This window comes from Trichosurus vulpecula, chromosome 2 (assembly GCF_011100635.1).
Source record: "Trichosurus vulpecula isolate mTriVul1 chromosome 2, mTriVul1.pri, whole genome shotgun sequence".
Taxonomy (NCBI): domain Eukaryota; kingdom Metazoa; phylum Chordata; class Mammalia; order Diprotodontia; family Phalangeridae; genus Trichosurus; species Trichosurus vulpecula.
Window position 1 is genome coordinate 201,465,562 of NC_050574.1, and position 22,197 is coordinate 201,487,758.

At 34.7% G+C, this 22,197-nt stretch overlaps 1 protein-coding gene across 2 annotated transcripts in view; it reads right to left on the reverse strand.

Annotated features, from left to right (window-relative positions):
- Positions 1 to 1,189: 1,189 nt before the first annotated feature.
- STAM2 (signal transducing adaptor molecule 2) overlaps positions 1,190 to 22,197 on the reverse strand; it is a 47,068-nt gene continuing 26,060 nt past the window's right edge. For both annotated transcript variants that reach the window (XM_036745405.1, XM_036745406.1), the window contains exons 6-14: positions 21,953 to 22,022; positions 20,898 to 21,087; positions 18,958 to 19,052; positions 17,292 to 17,371; positions 17,050 to 17,137; positions 15,920 to 15,974; positions 9,590 to 9,743; positions 6,064 to 6,233; positions 1,190 to 3,928 (exon numbers count right to left, since the gene is read on the reverse strand). In XM_036745405.1, the coding sequence (XP_036601300.1) occupies positions 3,700 to 3,928; positions 6,064 to 6,233; positions 9,590 to 9,743; positions 15,920 to 15,974; positions 17,050 to 17,137; positions 17,292 to 17,371; positions 18,958 to 19,052; positions 20,898 to 21,087; positions 21,953 to 22,022 (1,131 nt within the window). In that variant the 3' untranslated portion in view covers positions 1,190 to 3,699. The remainder of the gene's footprint in view (positions 3,929 to 6,063; positions 6,234 to 9,589; positions 9,744 to 15,919; positions 15,975 to 17,049; positions 17,138 to 17,291; positions 17,372 to 18,957; positions 19,053 to 20,897; positions 21,088 to 21,952; positions 22,023 to 22,197) is intronic.

Genomic DNA, 22,197 nt, shown 5'->3' on the forward strand with positions numbered 1-22,197 from the left:
ATGCCAGTAATAAGGAAATTAACTCACTTCAAAATATTACTTTTAAAAGGGACTTATTTTATCAAGTGTTATACCTACCGGATTTTTCCACTGCTAATTTAGTAATTCTGCTAATTACTAAATATAATATACTCTTTGTGGTAAGGGTCAATAGCCCTGATATGTTTCTGTGTTTATTAACTCTGAAGTGGTAGTAATTTTTTAAGGTAAATTGTATGTCATTAGGGGCAGCTAGTATATATTTTGCATGTATTTCTCCCTGTACATGCTGTTTTCCCTGAGTAGAATGTAAGGTCTTTGAGGGCAGGTATTTTTCGTTTTCTACTTGTATCTTGTGTCCAGTACCTGTTCAATAATTATCAATAAATGAATGCTAAATTGAATGTTGTCTTTTTCTTGTTAACAAAAATAACAGATTAGGTTGTTTGCTGTAACTAAAAAAAAAACCTTAAAACCTCTTGCTATGTTAAATAAAGAAACAGATGGTGTGGAGGTACCTGGAACTCAAGGTCCTCTAAATAGATGTTATAACATGTTAGCAATGTCATCTTTCTTTTTCTAAATCTTAAAGTTTGATAATTTTCAAATTCAAATTTAGCTTACCTAAATTCATATAAACTATTTTTCTTATGCTCCATTTCCTGAACAGGGAAAAAAGATACTAACTCTTGGTTGATGAAGTAATAGAGAACCCCCTCTGTTGCCCTCATCCCAGGCTCTCAACACACTACTAATGTATTAGTGCAAGGAAACATCAGGAAAAAGCCCTTCTGTCAAAAGCACATTATGGTAGATTAGTGTTTATTATTTATAAAAATAAGCTTTCCCACCAAAATGACATTGTTAAGAATTACTTGCCTGGTTGTCAGGAGCTTTTAAAATCTGTGTGCCTTAGTAAGCAAAAACTAAGAAACAAACAGGAAAAAAAAAGTCCACACCTTTTAAATGATCAAACTTTTCTCAGCAAGTGGCCTTAAAAAAATCTGAGTACTCAAATTTCTATCTTGAATATGTATAATCCAAGTGGTCAAATAGTATAAATTGACTTACAAACATTATTTGAGGTTAAAAACTGAATATCACAGATGTTTAGGTAATTTTATAAACTGCCAAGCTAAAATTTTCAGTAGGTTTCAAAGTAGAACACATGCCTAATTTTAATTATTTTAATACCCAGGAACAAATTATATACATTAATAATAAAATTAATTTTATTATAAAGTTTCAGGAATCTTTCTAATGTAACAAGGTTGCATATGAAAAAGCAGAAGCGATTTATTTACTCCTGATATAAAACAGTAGGTATGTATTTAATGTAGAAATCTTAAGTTAGACAATTCCTTTGGCAGCAAACATTTAATTATGAACAGGACTTAAAATAAATACAATACATAAGATCGTGAAGGGGAAAAATCCCTATAACTCCTATAAACACCAAAAAAGCATGTAAAGACAGATATAACTTTTTTTACACTATCTACATTCTGGATAAGTGGATTACACAATACACATTATAAGAAAGGAAATGGTATGCCAAATATAAAATTGTTATTTTTAATTTAAGAGGAAGTAAATACATCTGCACATGTATAAAATCCCACAGACAAATGCCCATATACAATATTTATGTACACTTCACATGTTATAAAGAACTAAATTAGTCCAAAACTGCATTAGTTTAACTCTTACTTGAATGATCCAAATTTAATGGATAGGGTAGTATCTATACTGGCTCAAAGACTATATTCGATTAAGCTTTTATTCAGATATTCCAAATCACAATTATACATGAAGAACTTACATATAAACACTAAAATAACTTTTATTAAATATTGTTTGGAAAAAGTGTAAGTTCTTCCATGTTTTCAAATAGCAACTATTAAGAACAGCAGCTTTTCAAATAAACTGTTAATTTTTTTAAACAGAAAAAACGTTAACAAAAAGTTAAGGTGCCATTTTAGGATACGTGTGTACATGTACACACATATATTTAACTTCACATGGATAGAAAATATGGAATGAAACTCAGAATATGGGTCAACAAACACTAAACATTTCTTTCCAGTTATGTGTACCTAAAATAAGACAATGATTTGGAGTAGGCTTTCAAATACTAATTTGCCTTTTTTTCCCCTCTGTGAATATAAACCAAGTATTGATCTTTTTTGTTCCAGGATATAGTCACTTTGAAAAAGGAACACATTACTAAATAATTCCTTTAACTAGATAAACAACAAAAAATTCGGTGAATTACCACCAAATAATTTTTGGTAGAAAGGATTATGTATGTAAAAATCACATGTAGAAATCTTGCTTCCATGCATATAACTATTTTTATTACTAAAGTTATGACCATTATTTTTCCCCAGTGTAAACATTATGTGTATTTTCTATTTCGTGTCATGTGAAGAAGCTGCTAAATGAGGAAGTAGTGTGCAAATTTTCAGAAGGGACAACGAACCCCACATTCTTGAAATATATTACCCAACTCCTATAGTCTATAGGAACTATGAACACTATGAAACCACCTAAAATTTAGGTTTCCAGAAAACTGTCTTGGTAGTTTATTTGTTAATCCATTGCATGCTATCACTCCATGTGTTCAGAATGAGGAACTAAAAGTAATGTCCAATATTTTAAATGGGGTGACACAGGTGACACAACAATGATACTTAAACCACATTCTGAAAGGTTAAAACACATTAAACAGAGGGCACATGCCATGCTTAACATACAACACTTCAAATGATTAGGGTCCCTTGACACTAATATAGTTATCGGTGAGCCTGATTTTCTCGCCGTAAGAAGTTTCTTATCCATGTCAAGCTCCTTTTAAGGAATTACGGACACTTAACATGCCAGAGAAATCCATATCACAGAAAAGGCATAAAATTAGGTCAGGTCTTCACTAGGGAATGGCTTTATTGGCCAAAAAGAGCCATTATGACAATTCTCCACTCTATGGACCCCGGAAAGAAATTAAATGCTTTCCCCTAGCGAACAGAAACAAGTTTTAGGGGTACTCTTTAACCTACTATTGTCTTTTAGAACGAAGTGTTTCTTTCACATTTTTCTATTTACAATGGTCCGCATAGTGTAAAACAATTTTCATCTCCCAATTCATGTTTGCTTCAATAGATAATGATGTTACTAGTACAGTCAAAGCCAAATTCCCAGTAGTGCAAACAAAACTGCAAATTAGCTTAGATGCTTTAAATGAAAAGGTGTTCAAATTCTGGAGTAAGGTCGTGGAAAATGCTAAACCACAATACGCAGACAAAATATCATTCAAATAGATGAAAAGTGCCCTCCCAAGTACATTTTGAAAAGAAAGCTGTTTTTTTAAAGCATGTCAAAGACTGACGATGCTAAGAAAAAAAAAAAGACTGGCTAACGTTCAAAAGGCTACTTACTTAGTACTTGTCAAAAAATTCTATACGGAACTCTTTAAGCTAGAATAAACTAACTCAAATTATCTTTAGGCCACCTCTGAAAAAATAGTCTAACATAACTAATTACTTCAAAAATTGCTTCGTGTCAGGGGGATGGGGAGATAAGCGAGATTTTTGTGCTTTACTCATGGTCCTTCTGAGTTGAGAGAAAAATGGTTGTATTTTTATATCATTCTTAGATGACTCAAATCACATGGGCTGAGCAATAAACTTATGAATGTTTTCAAGACTATGCCTGGTCTGTTTTTTAAAGGAGAGGTTGCTGATGATAATTTGTTTGCTGTTGTGCAACTGAATGAGCTGGAACTGTCAAAGGCAAGCCTGCTACTTGAGGCAAACTGGATGTAGTGTTCTGATAAGATGACATATCCACAGACATTCCCATCTGCTGTGTGTAAGAAGCTGGAAGAGTAGCTGATTGAAGGCTAGAGTTCTGGTTCATATATGTGGGATTGGAAACTGTATCTACTCCAGTGCTGAAAACAAAGCAGAAAAAAATCTCATTTCAACAATTAACCATTTCACTAAGACCAAGTTGTTTTCTTATAGTACAAAATTCCAGGTAGAAAGATGAATCATTTTGACAAACAGTCCATCATTTGAGGCATTGGACAGCACCACCTAGAGTCCCCAATATCTTTCAAAGCACAGCTCAGGTATCATCTCCTTCACTGACCAATGACCTCAGTTTTCACAACTATAATGAGGGGATGGACTAGGTAGATGCCTTCCAAGGACCTCTGAAGTTTCTTCTAATTTAAGCATTCATTATTACTTTTCAATGATTTAGCTTTCAAAACTCAACAAGCATTTTGTTCTACAAGTTAATTATTCCTACATGAGAGCACAGTATCATTCTATTGGCTCTGATTTTGGTTTCAGGAGGAGGTGGCTGCTAATTCTTTAAAAAAAAAAAAAAGGCCTTAAGATCTTAAATATAATCAGCTCATAAAGAGGCTCCCCTATACCTGCCCCTCCCACAGCACAAAAGGTACCAGAATGAACACTAGGGTCATTTTATCCCTATTTCTCTGGCATATAAACGTGTTCAGTGATAGACAAAGGTTTTAAAATCTGTTCTCAGCACCAAACTACTTAAGACAGTCATCATAGAGTGATACAAAAAGGAAATCTGATTAAAAAAAATCACCCCTAAAACTAGAATATGGGCTTATTCTCACACTTCCTATGGCACATATTTCACAGAACCACCTCCATTAAGAACTAGGACTTTAGAGATTTAGTACAACTCTTATCATGTCATAGATGAGTATGAGCCCAAATCCAAAACTAGTTAAAGGCAGAGCCAGTATTAGCTCCTAGGACTCTAATTTTGTACAGTTTGATGGTCTTTCTATTACTCCACATTTTCTCCTTTAAGAATAATTCTTACCCCTCCAACCCAAGATGGAGGCAATCTCTCCTTCTGACTGATTATAACACTTGTTTTGGTATCAGTTTAGTGGCACTCATCTCAATTTATGTAACATTATTATAGTTACAAGTACAGGTCTAATGTCCCAAATACAAACTCTCTGTGGGCAGACTAGTACATGATACAGCTCTCTATCCCCTAGTACAATACTGCGAATACTGTAGTTGTTCAATAAATTAAATCAATTCAACAAAGGAGGTATGAGGGGTCTTTTATGAGCAAGGCACTGTACAAGGTCCGAAGGAGACAAAGACAAAAGTGAAATGTCCCCGTCCTCATGTAGCTTATGTCCCCCTGGCAAGGTGACATGAAAGAGGAGGATATAATACATACTTAAGTAAATAAAAAGTAATTTCCCCAGAGGGAGAGTGTGTTAATGTGGGGGAATGGGAGGAAAGAGGGAAATCAGTAACGGTCTCATGAAGGAGATGGTACCTGAGCTGTGCTTTGAAAGACTTTAAGGACTCTATGAGGTACATGGTAACCCACACATGCAAAGGCACAAAGGTAAGAAAAGAACATTGCATACAAGAAAAATGGCTACAAGGCCAGTTTGATTGCAATAGAAAGTAATATGAAATAAGACAAGAAACGTAAATAGGAGTGGAAGCCGGCTGATTTTTTTGTTTTATTTTAGAAACAACTGGGAATCAATGAAGCTTTCGAGTTAAACTTAACACAATTAACATTTTGCCAACAGTTTAGACAATTCTCTAATTAAAGGAATCAAGACCTACTGATTTTTATGGTACTGTATAAGGAAGGAAAATTTATCTACTCAAAATTTTGCCTAAAAAATATGAACAAATTTGGATTGAAATAGAAGAAAAAGTCGTTTAACTACTTTTTGATTCTTTGGCTCCTAATAACCAGCCATTATAGATGCCACACTTGATTACTTAGGATGGTTAAAGAATAGTGCTGAAGAGGACATGGTCTTGGGCTTGATGTTCACTGCATTTTGTCCTGTTCCAGGACTGTAAACTATATTGACCAAGGGTAGCCATCTCACAAAGAGAACACAAATCCCTAATTCCTGTATAAAAAGCTAAAAACAAAACAAAAATCATGAACAGTTGGGCTGTATAATTATAAAGAAAGGAGGCCTACAAAGTACAATTCTGACAGTCTTAGAAATTAATCTATTTGAGAAAAATATTCTTGTCAAAAACTCACCTTAAATACGGAGTGTGAGCAGGCTGTGTTGTTACTGAGGAATTTATATTTGGAGGCAGAGATCTCAGAGGGCCAATGTGATCTGGTCCCAGACTATATCCTTGGGGAATGGTGACTTGATGAATGCCCTGAACCATGTAGTTTCCACCATGATGTTGGCCAGGATATGCCTATTAACCAAACAAAAAACTTCATCCAGTGGCTTCCGAGATTGTGATTTAAACCAAAAAAACACATCAATGAAAGAAAAATACTGTAGTAGTACAGGTAGGTCAAGTCTCTTCTATCAGCTTACCTACTCAGAAGCGTGTGGTATTTGGTTCTGTAGGCTCCCTCAATGGAGAGTTTCCAAGAGCTAGTGCCAAGCCTATGCCTACTTTTATTGTTGGTTTTTTGGTAAGTGGAGGACTAGGTGCTGGAGTCCATCCAAGCTGCCTCTTATTAGAAAAAAGACTTACTGACAAGCCACACAAAACTGTGCACTCCCTTGAAAGGAAGAAAGGACCATCACTTCTTTTCAGTCTTCATGCCACTAGAACTGAATGCCTCTGCTGTGACCCACACAGCCTCTCCCTTCCAAAGGAGAAGCTAACAAAGTAATGGTGTCAGTTACAGATAGAGAGAAAACTCATATAGATGGTTTCTCTCTGACCTTTTCCTTCTTTTCTTCTACTAACCAGACACCCAATCGAGAATGAAAACAACTAGCATGAGTAACAGTTGAAAGTAAAGGTTTCTACTTTTATTAAAATTGGCAATAATTAAACTATAAAGTATTTCGGATAAGCAGTTGTTTTGGCTTTTTTTTTTGGTTTGGTTTTGTTAATCCAATTTCAAAGGAAAAAACTCCTCAACAGAAGAGATTATCTGCTGCATACAGTATGCAGCACATGTATCTGCTTAATAAACAGCAAATGATTATTCTCTCATCAATTCTAAATTTGCCTTTTTTAAAAATATTTTTCCCCAAGTACAAATAAAAACAATCTTTAATTTTTTTTTAAATTTTGAGTCTAAATTCCCTTCCTTCCTTCCTTCCTGCCTCCTTCCCTCCCTCCCTCCCTCTCCCCCCACCAAAATGGTAAGCAATCTGATACAGGTTATACAAGGGCAATCACGTAAAACATGTTAGTTATTTTGTGGAAGAAAACTCAAACCAAAAAAATAAAAAAGACTCAATCAGTTCTTTCTCTGTAGGTGGATAGCATTTTTCATCGTGAATCCTTTGGGATTGTCTTGGATTATTATATTGCTGAAAATAGCTCAGTCATTCATAGTTGTTCATCGTAAAATATTGCTGTTATTGTGTACAATTATCTCCTGGTTCTACTCACTTTACTCAGTGTCAATTCATGTAAGTCTTTCCAGGTTTTTCTCAAATCAGCCTCCTCATTTCTTATAGCACAACTGCATTCCATTACGATCACATACCACAACTTGTTCATCTATTCCCCAATTGATAGGCATTCTCTCAATTTCCAATTTTTTGCCACCAAAAAAAGAGCTGCTATAAATACAATTGTACAAATGGGTCCTTTTCCTAAGTTTGCCATTCTTGCTACAACAAATTGCACCTCTGCAAAATATTTCTAACTTTTAAAATTAATGTTAAATTATACTTTTATAGCAAATGAGTATCTTTAAGTACAACTACATCATTTCCACAGCAACCATTCAACAACCCTTCAAGCTGAGACTGTGAAAAATGGATTTTCCACACTGCTGCCATATACAGATAAAACACACACACACACACACACACACACATATATATGTATGTGTGTGTGTGTGTGTGTGTGTGTGTGTGTGTGTATGCGGATATAACTAATGGTGTTACCTCAACTGCTTTTCATACAGAAATAAATATGTGTATATGTATTTTGGAAATTAGAATACACAGATAAAGGTAGTTAAATAACAGAGCATCTCTGATGCTCTTTTGCAGGAACACTCCTGAAATGCATTATGAAGGAGTAACAGTACCTTTTATGGGGTAATTAGGCAAAAAGTTCATAGAAAGTTGTCTTTAAAAAAATGATCTGTGCCTGGAAAAATCTGGAAACAAAATCAGTACTATAGCTGAACACAAAAGCCAGATATGAGATTGAAAAATATTCCTTTGCAGGGACTAATGGTTACAAAAATGATATACAGTTTTGTCAAACAATAGTGGAGACAACTCTCTTTTGTTCCATTTTTCTAACAGCAGCAAGCATCATCTTTGAAAGATAATTCTGATACTAAATAAACCCCAGCTATCTTTTGCACCCAGAACTCTTTTCCACCTACAAATGTAATAAACCTTTCATCATTTTCAAAAATTTAGGGCATGGCATATTGGTTAAGTAAATCTTCTATGACATGGCAGTTACCATAGTAACTATTCTTTTTTCATTAAACAGTTAATAGTCATGTAAAACACACCTAAATTATGTACCCACACTCTACCTTTTCTCCTTAGTGTCTGAAGAAGACCTCCATTTTTGTTTTGGTAAAATAACATGCAACTTATGTTTCAAAATATTTATAGCAGCTCTCTCTGTGGTGGCAAAGAACTGGAAATTGAGGGGATGCCCAATCAATTGGGGAATGGCTAAACAAATTGTGGTAGATTATTGTGATAGAATATCACTGTGCTATAAGAAATGATGAGCAGGTTGATTTTAGAAAAATATGGAAAGACTTACATGAAATTATGAAGAGTAAAATGAGCAGAACCAAGAAATTATTCAAAGAATAATTGTGAACAACTAAGCTATTCTGAGTATTGTAAATATTCAAATAGACTACGGAGGACCTATGAAGCAAGATGCTATCCACCTCTAGAGAAAGAACTGATAAATAAAAGTATAGTTAGTATGGTTTTACATATTTCTGTATCTGTGTCAAATGGTAGCCTTCTCTAGTGCAAGGTTGGAGTTGGGGAGGGAGGTGGAGACAGACAGCTTGGAACTTAAAAAAATTAAAAAAAACCCAACAACAAAACACATGTACTTTGTCCAGCCAAGCTTACTTTGAATGTGATTACTAAGCTTATTTGTTTGAAAAGGCTTTAAAAGGGGGTTAATTATTTTATGTGGCTGGTGGAATCAGTCTCATTACTTTATAGTCATACAACTTATTTTTTTAACCCACATTGTGAACAAGTTCAATGATTTTAAAGCCTTATTTTTTTATTTTGGTCTTTATTTACAGACCGAAAAAAGCTGATGATTTATCCTAGTCCATCAATATAATTCACAAATACCCAAAGACTGTGTGCAACAATTATATTTAATAAATCAAAGGAATCTTATCACCTTCTACATTTGAAGTCTTTTTTCAAGTTAGAAAACTAATATGCATTAATGAAATCTTAATATCTAATTCTAAATTTAAAAACTGAATGCAGTTAGTATAATTTAACACTCCAAAGAATAGCCTTAATACTCAGCCTGCCTTTAAAACCAAAACAATACCACAACAGATAAATAAGTGACCCCCCCCCAACCCCCCCCACCCCCACCCCCCTCCAAGGTATACTCACTTGCACTGGGACACCAGCTGATGTAGGTGGATAATGTGCTGGAGGATGTAGCTTTGAGTAGACTGAATACACAGGTGCTTCATTCACCAACTTGTTGTACAATTCCAAAGCTTCTAGGACTTTTACATTCAATTCAGATAATTCTGAATGTTTCCTGGTTTTTTTTGGGGGGGAGGGGCGGGGGGGGAGACAAAAGGTGCTTTATGAATCTCCTTATTTCATCTGCTAGACAATTTATTTTTAAAACTTTAGCACAGTTAAAAAAAGTCTTAACTTAGAAGAAGATTCAGTAACGAAATGAAGAGAAAAAAATAATTCATCTACAATTTTGAGTTCTTAAAATATCTAATTCTGGAGAACATTCCGTGCCTTAAAAATTGTAGGCTATCATAACATAATATTTAGATGAAGACAGGATTTAATAATATCACGGCAAACTCCTAAGAGACAGCAATCAACTCATCCTTCTTGTATCACAAATATATGATACTATATATAACAGGTTCTAGGTAACAATTCTGTTAGGAACAACAATGATTTGATGATTTAATAAAGACCTCCTGGTCTTGATTATGGATCCCAGTATAGGGCAGAACAGAATAAGCTTTGACCCTTGGTATGAAACAAAATACATGTGAAATGAAAACATATATATGAAATTCAAATGTTTTCATATTAGTAACTATTAGTGGTGTGATATATAACCAGTATCAAATTGCTTACCACTTTAGGGAGAGGGAAAGGAAGCAGGGGAGAAATTTGGAGCTCAAAATTCTTTTAAAATATTAAAAACTGTCGTTACATGTAATTGGAAAAAATAAAATACTATTAAAAAACCATTAGTGGTGTGAAGAAGATGAGCTCATTTTAGGTATTTTATCTAAAATAAGGGATTGATTTTGATAGTGCAGGTGAAAATAAGACCCTCAGTAAATGAATCTTCTAATTGTTCTGTTATTCATGGATAGTAAGAAGTTTCTTTTTCTTTCTTTTGGTGGAGAAATGGGAATACACAATAAATTCCTACTGTAACCAAATCCTCAAATGTGAACAGTTTTGATTCTAAACAGTCAATTCCAGTCTTATCAGCTTATTTGGGGCAAATTCTTCTCCTACTCTAGGGAAAATAACAATGGCTCCCTTTTAAAAACATTCATTTTAATGTAAAAGTAGTGTAAATTTCTTTATATTACTATAGCCTAAGCAGTCCAAAAAATTTTCAATTCTTAAAATGACCAATAAAACTATTTGTGCTTTTAAAAACCCTCCTGTTATTTTTGTTCCAGTTTTTTAACAACAGCTTTAGGCAGCCCAGAATTTGCCTAATCCTACATGATTAGTCCAATTTCAATACAAATTTTGGGCAAAACAAGATCTTACCAAATATATGCATGTGTATACACAAACATACCCCCCCCATACATACACACACACACACACACACACACCCTCGTAATTAACAAATAATTTGGTCTAATTTCTTCCGAAGCAAAGAAAAGAGTAATTAATTTAGGTGCCCTACCCAAGTTAACTCATCATGCTACCTTCATTCAAGGCATTAGTGTCCATCACAACTGGTGTGACTGAAGTTCCACAACTATATGTGAATTTCATAGACTGCAACAGTTTCAGGGGATTCTTTTGCAACTAACCTATATGGCCACTTTCTCATCTAAAGAAATCTTAGTAAAAATGATCTATACACAAGAAGGAATAATAAAAATTAATCATGTTTTCAAAAAGCTTCCTTTACAAAAACCTCAGAAAACATTTATTAAATGAGACAAACTATAAAACATGCTTTTCAAATTTTAGAGAACTATATATGTGTGTTAGATATTATCACTGTTTATGGATCTTAAGAAAAACATTTTAGTCAGTAATATAAAATGGAGATTTAAAGGCTCTCCTCGAGATTTCTCTCTTCCATAAATATTTTTGAAGACTACAGCAGAAATGATGAGAGATTACTTCGTTCAACACCCTACTAATATTTATCAAAGGTATTCATGAGCGTCATGGAAGATGTCAAGCATAAATTCCAAATGGAAAAAAAAGTTCCCTGTTGATGATGTGGTTCTCCAAATTGTCTTATATGCAAACGATAGTACGCAACTGCATTGAAAACTATCATTATTCCTTAGCAAAATTTATGGTACTGTAAAAGAGACTATTCTAATGACAAAGTGGATGAGAAATACATACTATCCAATACATACCTTCATGGAGGTATAATATAAGTTGGTTACTGTTAGATAATACACAGGAGGCACTGGAGGCTTCAGACTCCAGCCTCTAACAGGTTCACTCGTGGTTTGGTCAGACAAAAAAGACAGCTTCAAAGGGGTTAATGATAAGTTTTATTCTAGTCTAGTTTTCTCTAACACAGTATTGCTGATAACAGAAGCACTACAAACCCCTAATCACCCTTCTCACAGGGGCTGGTGAGAAGGGGGGGTGGGGCAACTACCCCTACATCTCGATGGGGACAATCGAGACAGGCACAACTTGTGCATTCAACCCCAAAGGGTTCCCCTAAATCCCCTCAAGCCTCAATGGGGGCTGGTTGAGGCAAACACAGATTCCCCCCTCCCAATCCTTGATGGGAGCCAATACAGGCACACAGCATCCCAGCTTGTGCATTCAACCATCAAGGTTCCCCAACTCACTGACCACCTGTTTTATAGGGTATCAGACAAAGAAGGCATATTGCCAACAACAGCCTCACAAGTTTACATCACCTCATCCCTACATCTCACTGTGCAGTCGCAATGGATGTTTACAGTTTCAGCACACGTTTATATTATTTATCCTTATATAATGCTGCGCAAGCGCGGTGGAGATGTTTTGAACCATGAGCCTAGGAATTCATATCTGATACAGAAATTATTATGGCCACAGATCCTGGGAAACTCACCTCTAAGAAATAATAACAAAAATCCACTTTGCACACACTAAAATCCGCCATACCTATACTAAAATTCACCTTACTTACAGTTCCTATAGGATGAAACATGAGGATTGAAGGTGAAGAAGCAGAAATCAACAAAGTGTAGGTCAGTGAGGTGACGGACATGAGTAAAATCAAGGGTAAATGTAGGGGAGTAGTGGCAAATAAGTATGATGGCAAAGTGCAATTGTTTGCATTCTTTCTCATACAACTGCGTATGAGTAAATCTTTACCGAACTTATATTTTTAGTCTGTACTACTTCTTTACATTATTAACGTAATTTCTCCATCTTACTCCCATTCTACAACTCTGTTAACTATATAACAACCTCCCCACGGCCAGAATTCACACTTTTAACTTTCTTCAGGATACTTTATTCTAGATACCCTTCTGGCTGGTACCACAAATTCAAAAGGTCCAAAACAGAGCTTCTAAAATTTAAGGCTTGTATTCTCTTTCTCCATGAACTGAATCGCCACATTCCCACTCCTGCAGCTTCAAAACCTAGGACTTGTCTTTTAACACCTCCCTCTTCCTTAATCCCCACACTTAGTCGGCCAGTGCATCTTGTTGATTCCTCACTATCACTTTCATCTGTGCCTGCTGCATTATTTCCACTACCTAGTTCTGACCTACATTACCTCTTTCACAGATTATCACAGGAGGCAAATTCAACTCAATACAAGGAATAACTTTTATAACAACAAAGAGTTGTCCCCAAATGGTGTGCTTTTAGAGCTATTATCCTTCCTTCACTGGAAGTCCTACGCTGGAATGGGACACACACACACACACACACACACACAAACACACACCCAAGAATATGCAGAGAGACTCAAGCTCTGGATTAGCAACACATGAGATGAGTTTTAAGGTTCTATCCATTTCTGAGATTCTTGCATTCTAAAATCTCCTACTTGGTCTCCTGATTCTAATCTTTCCCCTCCAATCTAGCTTATATGATATCCCTGACAAAATAACCCTCCTAAGGCACAAATGTTTGTGTTCAAAAACCTTCAAGGGCTCCCTAATGAATAAAGTACAAACTCCTTAGGTTGACCTTAAAGGTTTTTATAATTTACCTTTTAATTCTTATCTCCCAGTACTGACATTCACGTACTCTGGCCAAACAAATTTATTCAGGGGTTTCCTCCCCTTGCTTATATGCTTTGGTTCACACTATTCCTTTGGCCTAGAATGCCCTTCCTCTTTCCATTCTTTTTGATCCAAATCCTACCCATCCTTTCAGGCTAAGTCTGAATAGTACTTTCTCTATAAAATCTTCTCTGGTCTTCCCAGGAAGAGGTAGTTTTTCTGCCTAATGAACTCACAAAGTACCTTCTACTACATCTGCAATACTATTATCTTGTATTACCTTGTATTACCACCATCTGTGAGGTAGCCGTGGGACAGCTAGGTGGTACAGTGAAGCACTGGGCTTACAGTCAGAAAGACCTGAGTTCAAATTCAGCCTCACAAACTTCCTAGCTGTGTGACTTAACCTGTTTCTCACTGAAGACAGAAATGCCAAACCACTCCAGTATCTTTGCCAAGAAAACCCCATGGACAGAGGTCCACAGGGTCATGACAACTGGAATGAATGAACACCACCACTATTTGCATACTGATTAATTCTCCTGCTAGAATGTCAGCTTCTGATGATCAGAGCTGACCAATGCTTATCTTTATATTTTCCATAGCAACCACCACGTTTTCTTGCAAACAGCAAAAATAAAACCAATTTTTTTGAATTAACACAATGCTCTCAGTAGAAATAAGTTCTCTTTCTATCATTACCAGATGCACTTAATATTTGTCCTCTAGAAGTAGGGAAAGATTATTCTTTCATTTAGCAATCGCTTATAAAGCAAACATCTAAGAAGACTACAACTAGGAAAAAAGAATTCTTAACTGGTCTAAAAGAAAGTGATTCATGACAGTAACCTGACTGAGATCTATGCTCTATGTTTATAATAGCTCTTATCTAAGAAATTAAAACTGAATCCCAATTAGCAAGTACTATGCACAAGTAACCATTTTTAATACTTGCTTCTAAATGGTAACAATGTTAAAACTAGCAATAACAATGCTACTGTTTCAGTCGTGTCTGTGTCCAACTTTTCATGACTCCATTTTAGGCTTTCTTGGCAAAGATATTGAAGTAGTTTGCCATTTCCTCTTCCAGCTCATTTTACAAATGAAGAAACTAAGGCAAATATGGTTAAATGACTTGCCCAGGGCAACAGCTAGTAAGTATCTGAGGCCACATTTGAACTCAGGTCTTCCTGATTCCAAGCCTATCCATTGTGCCACCTAGCTGCCAATGCTTCCAATTTATAAAGGTGACAGTAGAAAATTATAATACACACAAAGCCATCTTTTTTCCACTAGTACAGAAAATGCAGAGAAATTGTTTTTTAAATGCCCCTGTACCAAAAGGCTAATTTTGGCATTCAGGATTTTGTTGCTATTGTACTCCAGTAAGTTGGCAAATTCAAACTGGTAAGGGGTGAGGCAATTCTTGTTTATTGGAAGGATCCTTAACTAGTCCCATGCCCCCACTTTAAGGAGGAGGAAACTAAGGCCCAGAAATGTTAAGTAAATTGCTGAAAATCACAAAGGTCACGTCAAAGGCAGATGATCTGAACCTACAACCTTTGATTTCAGAGTCGGTAAAGTTTCCTTCTGTTTGTGCCGATTTCTTCATCAATCCAGTAAAGTTGGGGTATGAGAGAAGTTTCTTCACCCCCAACTTGTGCTAAGTTAACGGCTTAACCATAACATTTTCCCTACACTATAAGACAAAGTAGATGGTAGGATGTACTACAAAGGATAACACAGAGAGAAAAAGAATCAATGATAAGAGATAATGACAGTGGAGGAATAGTATTTTGAATTTTCCTTGGATTCTATAAAATTCTCACCACTATAAAAACAGGTCAAAATTAGGAAAATTCTAACTGAAACTTAACAGCTATTATATAACAAGTCAGTGTCTGCCTAACTTCTCATGATATTCCTTTTTCTGCTCTGACTTTGATACTTACTTCCCTCTTTATCCTTCACTTCTCATTACCCACTTCTACCCTAACACCAAAAAGGACATAAGCATCACTGTTATCCTAACTGTGCTCCCGTATAACTGGCATGAGTAGCAAAGATTCCATAATTCTAATCACAATATAAATGATCACTGAAAAAATACTACAGAATAAAACGGTTAGAACCCTTTATATCCTGCATAAATATGGTTAACTGAAAAATGATTTTAAAACTACATTTTCCTCAGTTTAATGTTCAGCAAAATACCAATGAAACATTAAAAAATTACGCTTTTTAATCTTGACAAGAAAAATTTTAATAAATAAAAGTGGCTTACCTATCAATCTCTTCAAGTTTTTCATCTATCATAGGACCCATCTGTTGACAGACATCTGTAAATATAAGACCTCTTATAAATCTTTTAAATATGACCAAGTCAAATGAGTTTTCAACCTGTTTTGTTACAATACAGACCATACAGTACATGCAGAATTAAATCTGTTTTCTAATTTTATATGCAAGAAAGGATTGCAGAAGACCTAATTAATTTTTATGTTCCTCCAATATCTATACAACATGACACAAAAGCCAAGCCAGAATTAAAATTAAAATATCACCACCTTGTAATTTAATTGGAATTACTAATTAGAATTATAAATTGTAAAATTTGGAGTCATCCCAAAGCCTTAAAAATACCTGGGAAGACATTTTATCTAAATAAAATGAAGAAACCTGAGTCACACTGCAAAAAAAATGTAACTATGAGGGCAACCTTGTACAGATGAACTACAAAATTCCTTTATTGTCATATTCATAAATTATACTTATTCAAACTATTTCACATTTTTCCAATAACTGAAACAACATTCTGTTATTCATTAGCACATTTCTAGCTACTGAAAAAACTGCCCATTTATATATATATCTTAAAGATTTTTCCCCCAAAGGAAAATTAAGATAAGCCGCAAAATATCATATGCCAAAACCACAAAATGTAATTTATCTCACACATTATCTCCCATTCTCCATTCCTCAAAAAGTTTTGTAAAATTGCTTACTAAGGTGCACATGAAGTTTTCCTAGGGAAAATTACAGAACTCTCAAATGAATCATGTACCTCTTTGACCTTCAAGTTCCTGACTGCAAAAGAACCAAAATTTCCTAAGACGATTTCATTCTCTAAGTCATTTCTTTCTCTATTCTTTTATGACTTCAAATCTCTCCAGGTAACTTTACTGGAAGGTCAGAGAGCAAGTATTGTCAGTCCTTCTTGAGTATGTCCAGATATGATGGTAACTTCATAGTGATGCTGGTATTATTATCCTACCCTACTATGATCACCTTTATCCTTGAAAGGTAACTTATATTTCTAGGAGCACAAGCCAGAAGAAACAAGAAACCAGAACACTCAATATTACCTGACCACTTTTTCTCAAGCTAAATTCTTTTCTAATATCCATTAAATACCTTCTAAGTCCAGCAGATCTTGGGAATCTGGCTTTGAATCTGTAGGATCTATACTCTGAAGTATCTGCAGCGCTTTATCCATCTTATCCTTAAAAACAGAAAGGAGATGCTTGGAGTAAAGAGAATTTTCACCTTAGGGAATAGAACAATACCTCTCTCCCAACACTGTCAAGAAAATACATTATATAAAAAGCAACAGGAAATACATTATATAAAAAGAGTGATGATTAGAAGGATTCTACCTCATCTATATGAACTGGTTCAGGCTCTGATTTTCTAATTTCTTCGGCAGCATCGTCAATTACATTTGTTCTGTCCACAGCTGTTACAAGAAGATGAATCAAATTTTAATCTCCTCAACATTAATTCTGGTATTATGTTCATTAATTTATTAATATAAAAACTAACTTTCTAAAAGTAGAAACCAAATAAATATATTTCCCAATCAATACTGCTTAATGTACACATTAAATAAATTAACACTTATATGGGAAACAATTTGAATTCTCCTAAAATTGAGAATGTTTCAATATTTAGCCTTTCCCAATCCCTCTTACTTTTAGTGCCTTCTCTCTGTTAATTATTTTCTATTTATTTGTATGTAGCTTGTCTGTACGTATTTGTTTGCTTGTTGTCTCCACCACCAGATTGTGAACTCCTTGAGGACAGGGATTGTCTTTTGCCTTTCTTTGTATTCCCAGAATTTAGCACAATGCCTGGCACATAATAGGAGACTAATAAATGCTTACTGACTGACAATGTATAAGTAAGTATCAAGCACCTATGTGGCCAAGCACAGTACTAAGCCCTAAGGATTTAAAAACAAAGAATACAACAATCTCTTCTTGCAATGAGCTTGCATTCTAATAGGGGAGTGGGAGGGAGGAGGGGAAGCCAGTACATACAAAAGCATATGCAGTACAAAGTTAATAAATACACACACAAAAAGAAATTAAATACAATGTAATTGGGGAGGGTGAAAATGAGCAGTTGGGTGATCAAGAAAGGCTTCATACAGCAGATGTTGCCTGGACTGCACCTTAAAAGAAAAATTCCTCTGTGAGGCAGAGTGAGTGCATTCCAGGCATGGTAAAGAGAGGGGAGTACTGCATATGATGAACAGAGGGAAGTCTAATTTGTCTAGATGGAGAGTAAGAGATGTAGAATGAGGCTGGAAAGAGAAGAAGGGGTCAGCCTGTGTAGGAACCTGAATGCTGAACAGGAGTTTATATTTCATCTGAAAGCAAACGGGAGGTCACTGGAATTGGCTAAGTGGGAGAATCATCACATGGTTATGAGGGCTGCACTTAAGAGAAAATTATTTAAGGGGAAAGGAGTGTCTGGTAAAGGTTTTTCAAACTTGGAGAATTAGGAGTGTTTGATGGCATCAGGGAGGCAGCTTGTTAATAGTGAGAGGCTGAAGATTCAAAAGGGTAGAAGACAATCAGACTTTTCTTAATGTCCACAACTCTATTTACTATATGAAGTGAGGCTAGACAAAAGTTTGTCAACCTCTCTTTCATCTTCCCAACACAGCCACAGGGCAGTAAGAAATAAAATCAATAATTTTTCTATTTTCTAAAATAAATTATAACTTGTCCCAGGTAATTAGGTATTTCCATGACCAATTTAAATAAATAGATGATCACACCGATAGTGGTTTTAAGCCCAATTCTCAACTAAATTTTACTTATAAGAATTATTTTAAAGGTACCATTGGCAGGGAAACATGTTAAAACTGAGCCAGGATAGTAGCAATTCCTGGATAATAATCAGAACAAATTTTAATGCCTGAAATGTAAGATTTAAAAGATACCAAATACTAATTTACTTTATAATCGAAACTATAGCATACAATTATAATATAAATAAAACATTGCATTTAATTTTCTATAACATTTAACTTACCTATCTCTGATTCTATGTTTAAATTAGGCGATACAAAATTTGATGGAAAAAGTCCTACTCCTCTATGATTTTCTCCTTTCCACCAATTGGCATCACTGAAGATAAAAAAAAGTAAAAATGAAGAATGTCACTAGTGCTTTGCCCTAATGTTATGCATAGTTAACAATAAGTAGAATTGAAACAATATAGATATAAAAAATCTACTGGAAATACTGGTACATATACTATGATATTAGATTTAATGGATACTGTTAAAGATGCCTCAACTTTCAATATACTGAAAGAGAATTTCGCCCCCCCAAAATCCTAAAGATACCCCTCCATCCCCCAAATGAATCTTCCTTGCAACAGAGGAAAATGTGAACAAAACCCAAATAAGCAAAAACACTACCCCAATAGTTTATATGACATTCCATATTCTGAAGGTCTCTTCTATGTTCCCTGCCCCCCTTTTTTCTGGGCTTGCTTAGTCTTTGAAATTAATCTGAGTTAAGCAGCATTTGAGGGTTATTTCTGAAGAGAGGTAATTTAAAATGGTGAGATGGTTGTATAAGAAGCTATTCAATTTTTATTTTCAAGATTCAGTTGAAACTTCCTCAAGAATGTGGCAATGACTTGAATATACTATTCAATAATTTTGAACACTAAACTATAATACTTATTTTGTACGACCCTGTATGCTAGATAAGAGAATATATAACAAGGGACTAAAAAATAATTGAGTTGTGAAGAAAATAAACTTTACATTCGAGGACAGCTCACATAAAGTTGTTCCCTAGCTCAAAACTACTAACAAATCAAACCCAAATTCCTTACTACGGCATTTAAAGCCTTTAAACCTCTAGCCTCACCCCTACTTTCCAATCTTGTCTCCAAATGCACCTCACCTATATGGATCCCTGACATTTAGCCAAACTATCCTAATTGCCCGTTCCCTGTCTCTAATGTGCTCAGATATTGTCAAAATTCAACCCATCCTTAAAAGTAGATCAAGAATTACTTCCTTCACAAGTTTTTTTCCTAATCCCCCAAAATGAATATTACTGTATAGACCTCAAAACCCCAACATCACTTTATTTATATTTCTCTTACAGTAATTACCATGTTTTCCCTTATAGTTATTGAGGCTACTGGTGTGCTTACTCATAGGACCATATATTTTGGATAGAAGGAAAGTTACAGGTAATTGGAAACATCTCCTTCATTCGACATATAGGAAATGTGAGGCCCAGAAAAGGCAAGGTGAAATACCTTGCATGAGGTCACAGTGATAGTTAACTAGCAGATCCTAAATCTGACTCCAAATTCAATATTCTCTCCTACTATACGAAATCCCTTGAAAGAATTATGCAATAATTATATCTGCCAACGTCTAACATAAAATCTCCCTTAGAAAGGCACTCAATCCATTATAGATAACTTTTACATCTATCCATACATATCAGGCTAGCTCATTCAAGCTAGTTCATTTATAATAATTAAAAACATTACAATTTTTCACTATTTAATGTTATGAGATATAATCATGTTCCTGCTAAAATTAATCTTCAAAAAAGAAAAGTAAGCAATGTAATTTGTTTCACTATCAATCAATTTCTCTATATAAACTTTTTTGAAGTTTTCCGCCAAGTTATTTTGGATATATAATTCCCAGCATAGACATAGTTGGCGCAGTAAATATCTATTGAGCTCATGTGGCCACAAAAAATACTTCATATTTACATTATGCCTTTTCATCCAACAACTAAAATGTTTTACAAACATGTTTTTAAAAGAGAAACAACATTTATTTTTGCCCCTCTTTATGGAAGGAAACTGAAAGACTGTAAAAAGGTTGTAATTTCCTAAAAGGTTACATCAAAATCCAGAATGGAAAACCTAAGTTTCCTACCTTACAAAAACTTTCAAAGAATTCAAAATTAAAAGGATTTAAAACATACCTGTCATCCAAAACAATAATAATTTCACCACTTTTAAAGGTGAGTTCATTGTCCTCAACTGCTTCAAAATCATACAAGGCTCTGACTTTTTTAGAAACCTTATGATTATTCAACTGAATTTCTGCAGATGGATATAAGGATTTCGTTTCTGTGTGCTGTTGCTTCTGCTCTTGCAAAGATAATTCGATAGCTAGTTTGGAAAATTTAAAATAAAAAACAATTATCTTTCTGTAATTAACTAACTTGCAACAGAAGTCCAAAAATAAAAACTAGGTGGTTTCACAGACCCTTTAACATTTAACAGGAATCATGCTAACAATGAGGCTATCGTTCAGACAGAGGAATTGCTAGAAAATTCCCTTGGAAATAAATTTTTTTGATGATTACTGACTGGTTTGTGTTTAACAACTAAGGTTGACATCTTTAAAGATACAAGATGGATTTTGTTACTGTGAGTCTGGATAATTTTCCATACAGGACAAATCTATAAACAGCTCATGCAGGCAAAGATTGTTACCCACTTCTAACCAGAAATAAAGTGCTGACAGCGATAAAATCAGGAAGATGGTAATAAGATAAAGATATTGACAAAACATGTATACTGGGATACAAAGAGGCAAAATGTAAGGCATCTGAATGCACTGCACCAAATAATGAAATTCAACATTCTTGGCGAGTATAATGGGGCTAATTTTTTTATCCAAGTCATTTCTTTTCTCAGCCTCAGAGATCTTTTTGTATTTTTAGGTCCATGTTCAGCTTTATTTTAACTACCATTTTATAGATTTTTAGACCTGAAGGGTACCTTAGAAGACAATATGTCCAACCCTTTTTTTTTTTTTTACAAATAAGAAAACTGAGGCACAGAGAGGTTAGCTCGCTTGGCTAGGGTCACACAGCTATCATGTGTCTGGGGTAGGATTTGAACCCAGATCTTCCTGACTCTAATGCCAAAATCTTATTCATGCTGCCTCTGAAAGAAAGCACCTGAACAGGGATTTAGAATAGTAAATACTAACATTTTAATAAGGAATCACACATTCTTATTAATTTACCTTTAGCTATATCTTCATCTTCTTTGCTTTTGTTGGATGATGTACCATTCTTGGCAGCATTTGAAAGTGTCTATAAAGACAAGGGCAAAATAAACAGAGCTACTTTTAAAATGAAAATTAAAGATCCATAAATTACTTGCTTATACTGATTTTTTCAAGCTTACCACTTATAATCATTTTTTTCATTACAAATGAAGTTCTTGACAATGACTAAGTTATTTTCCAGTATAATTCTAAAAATAAAC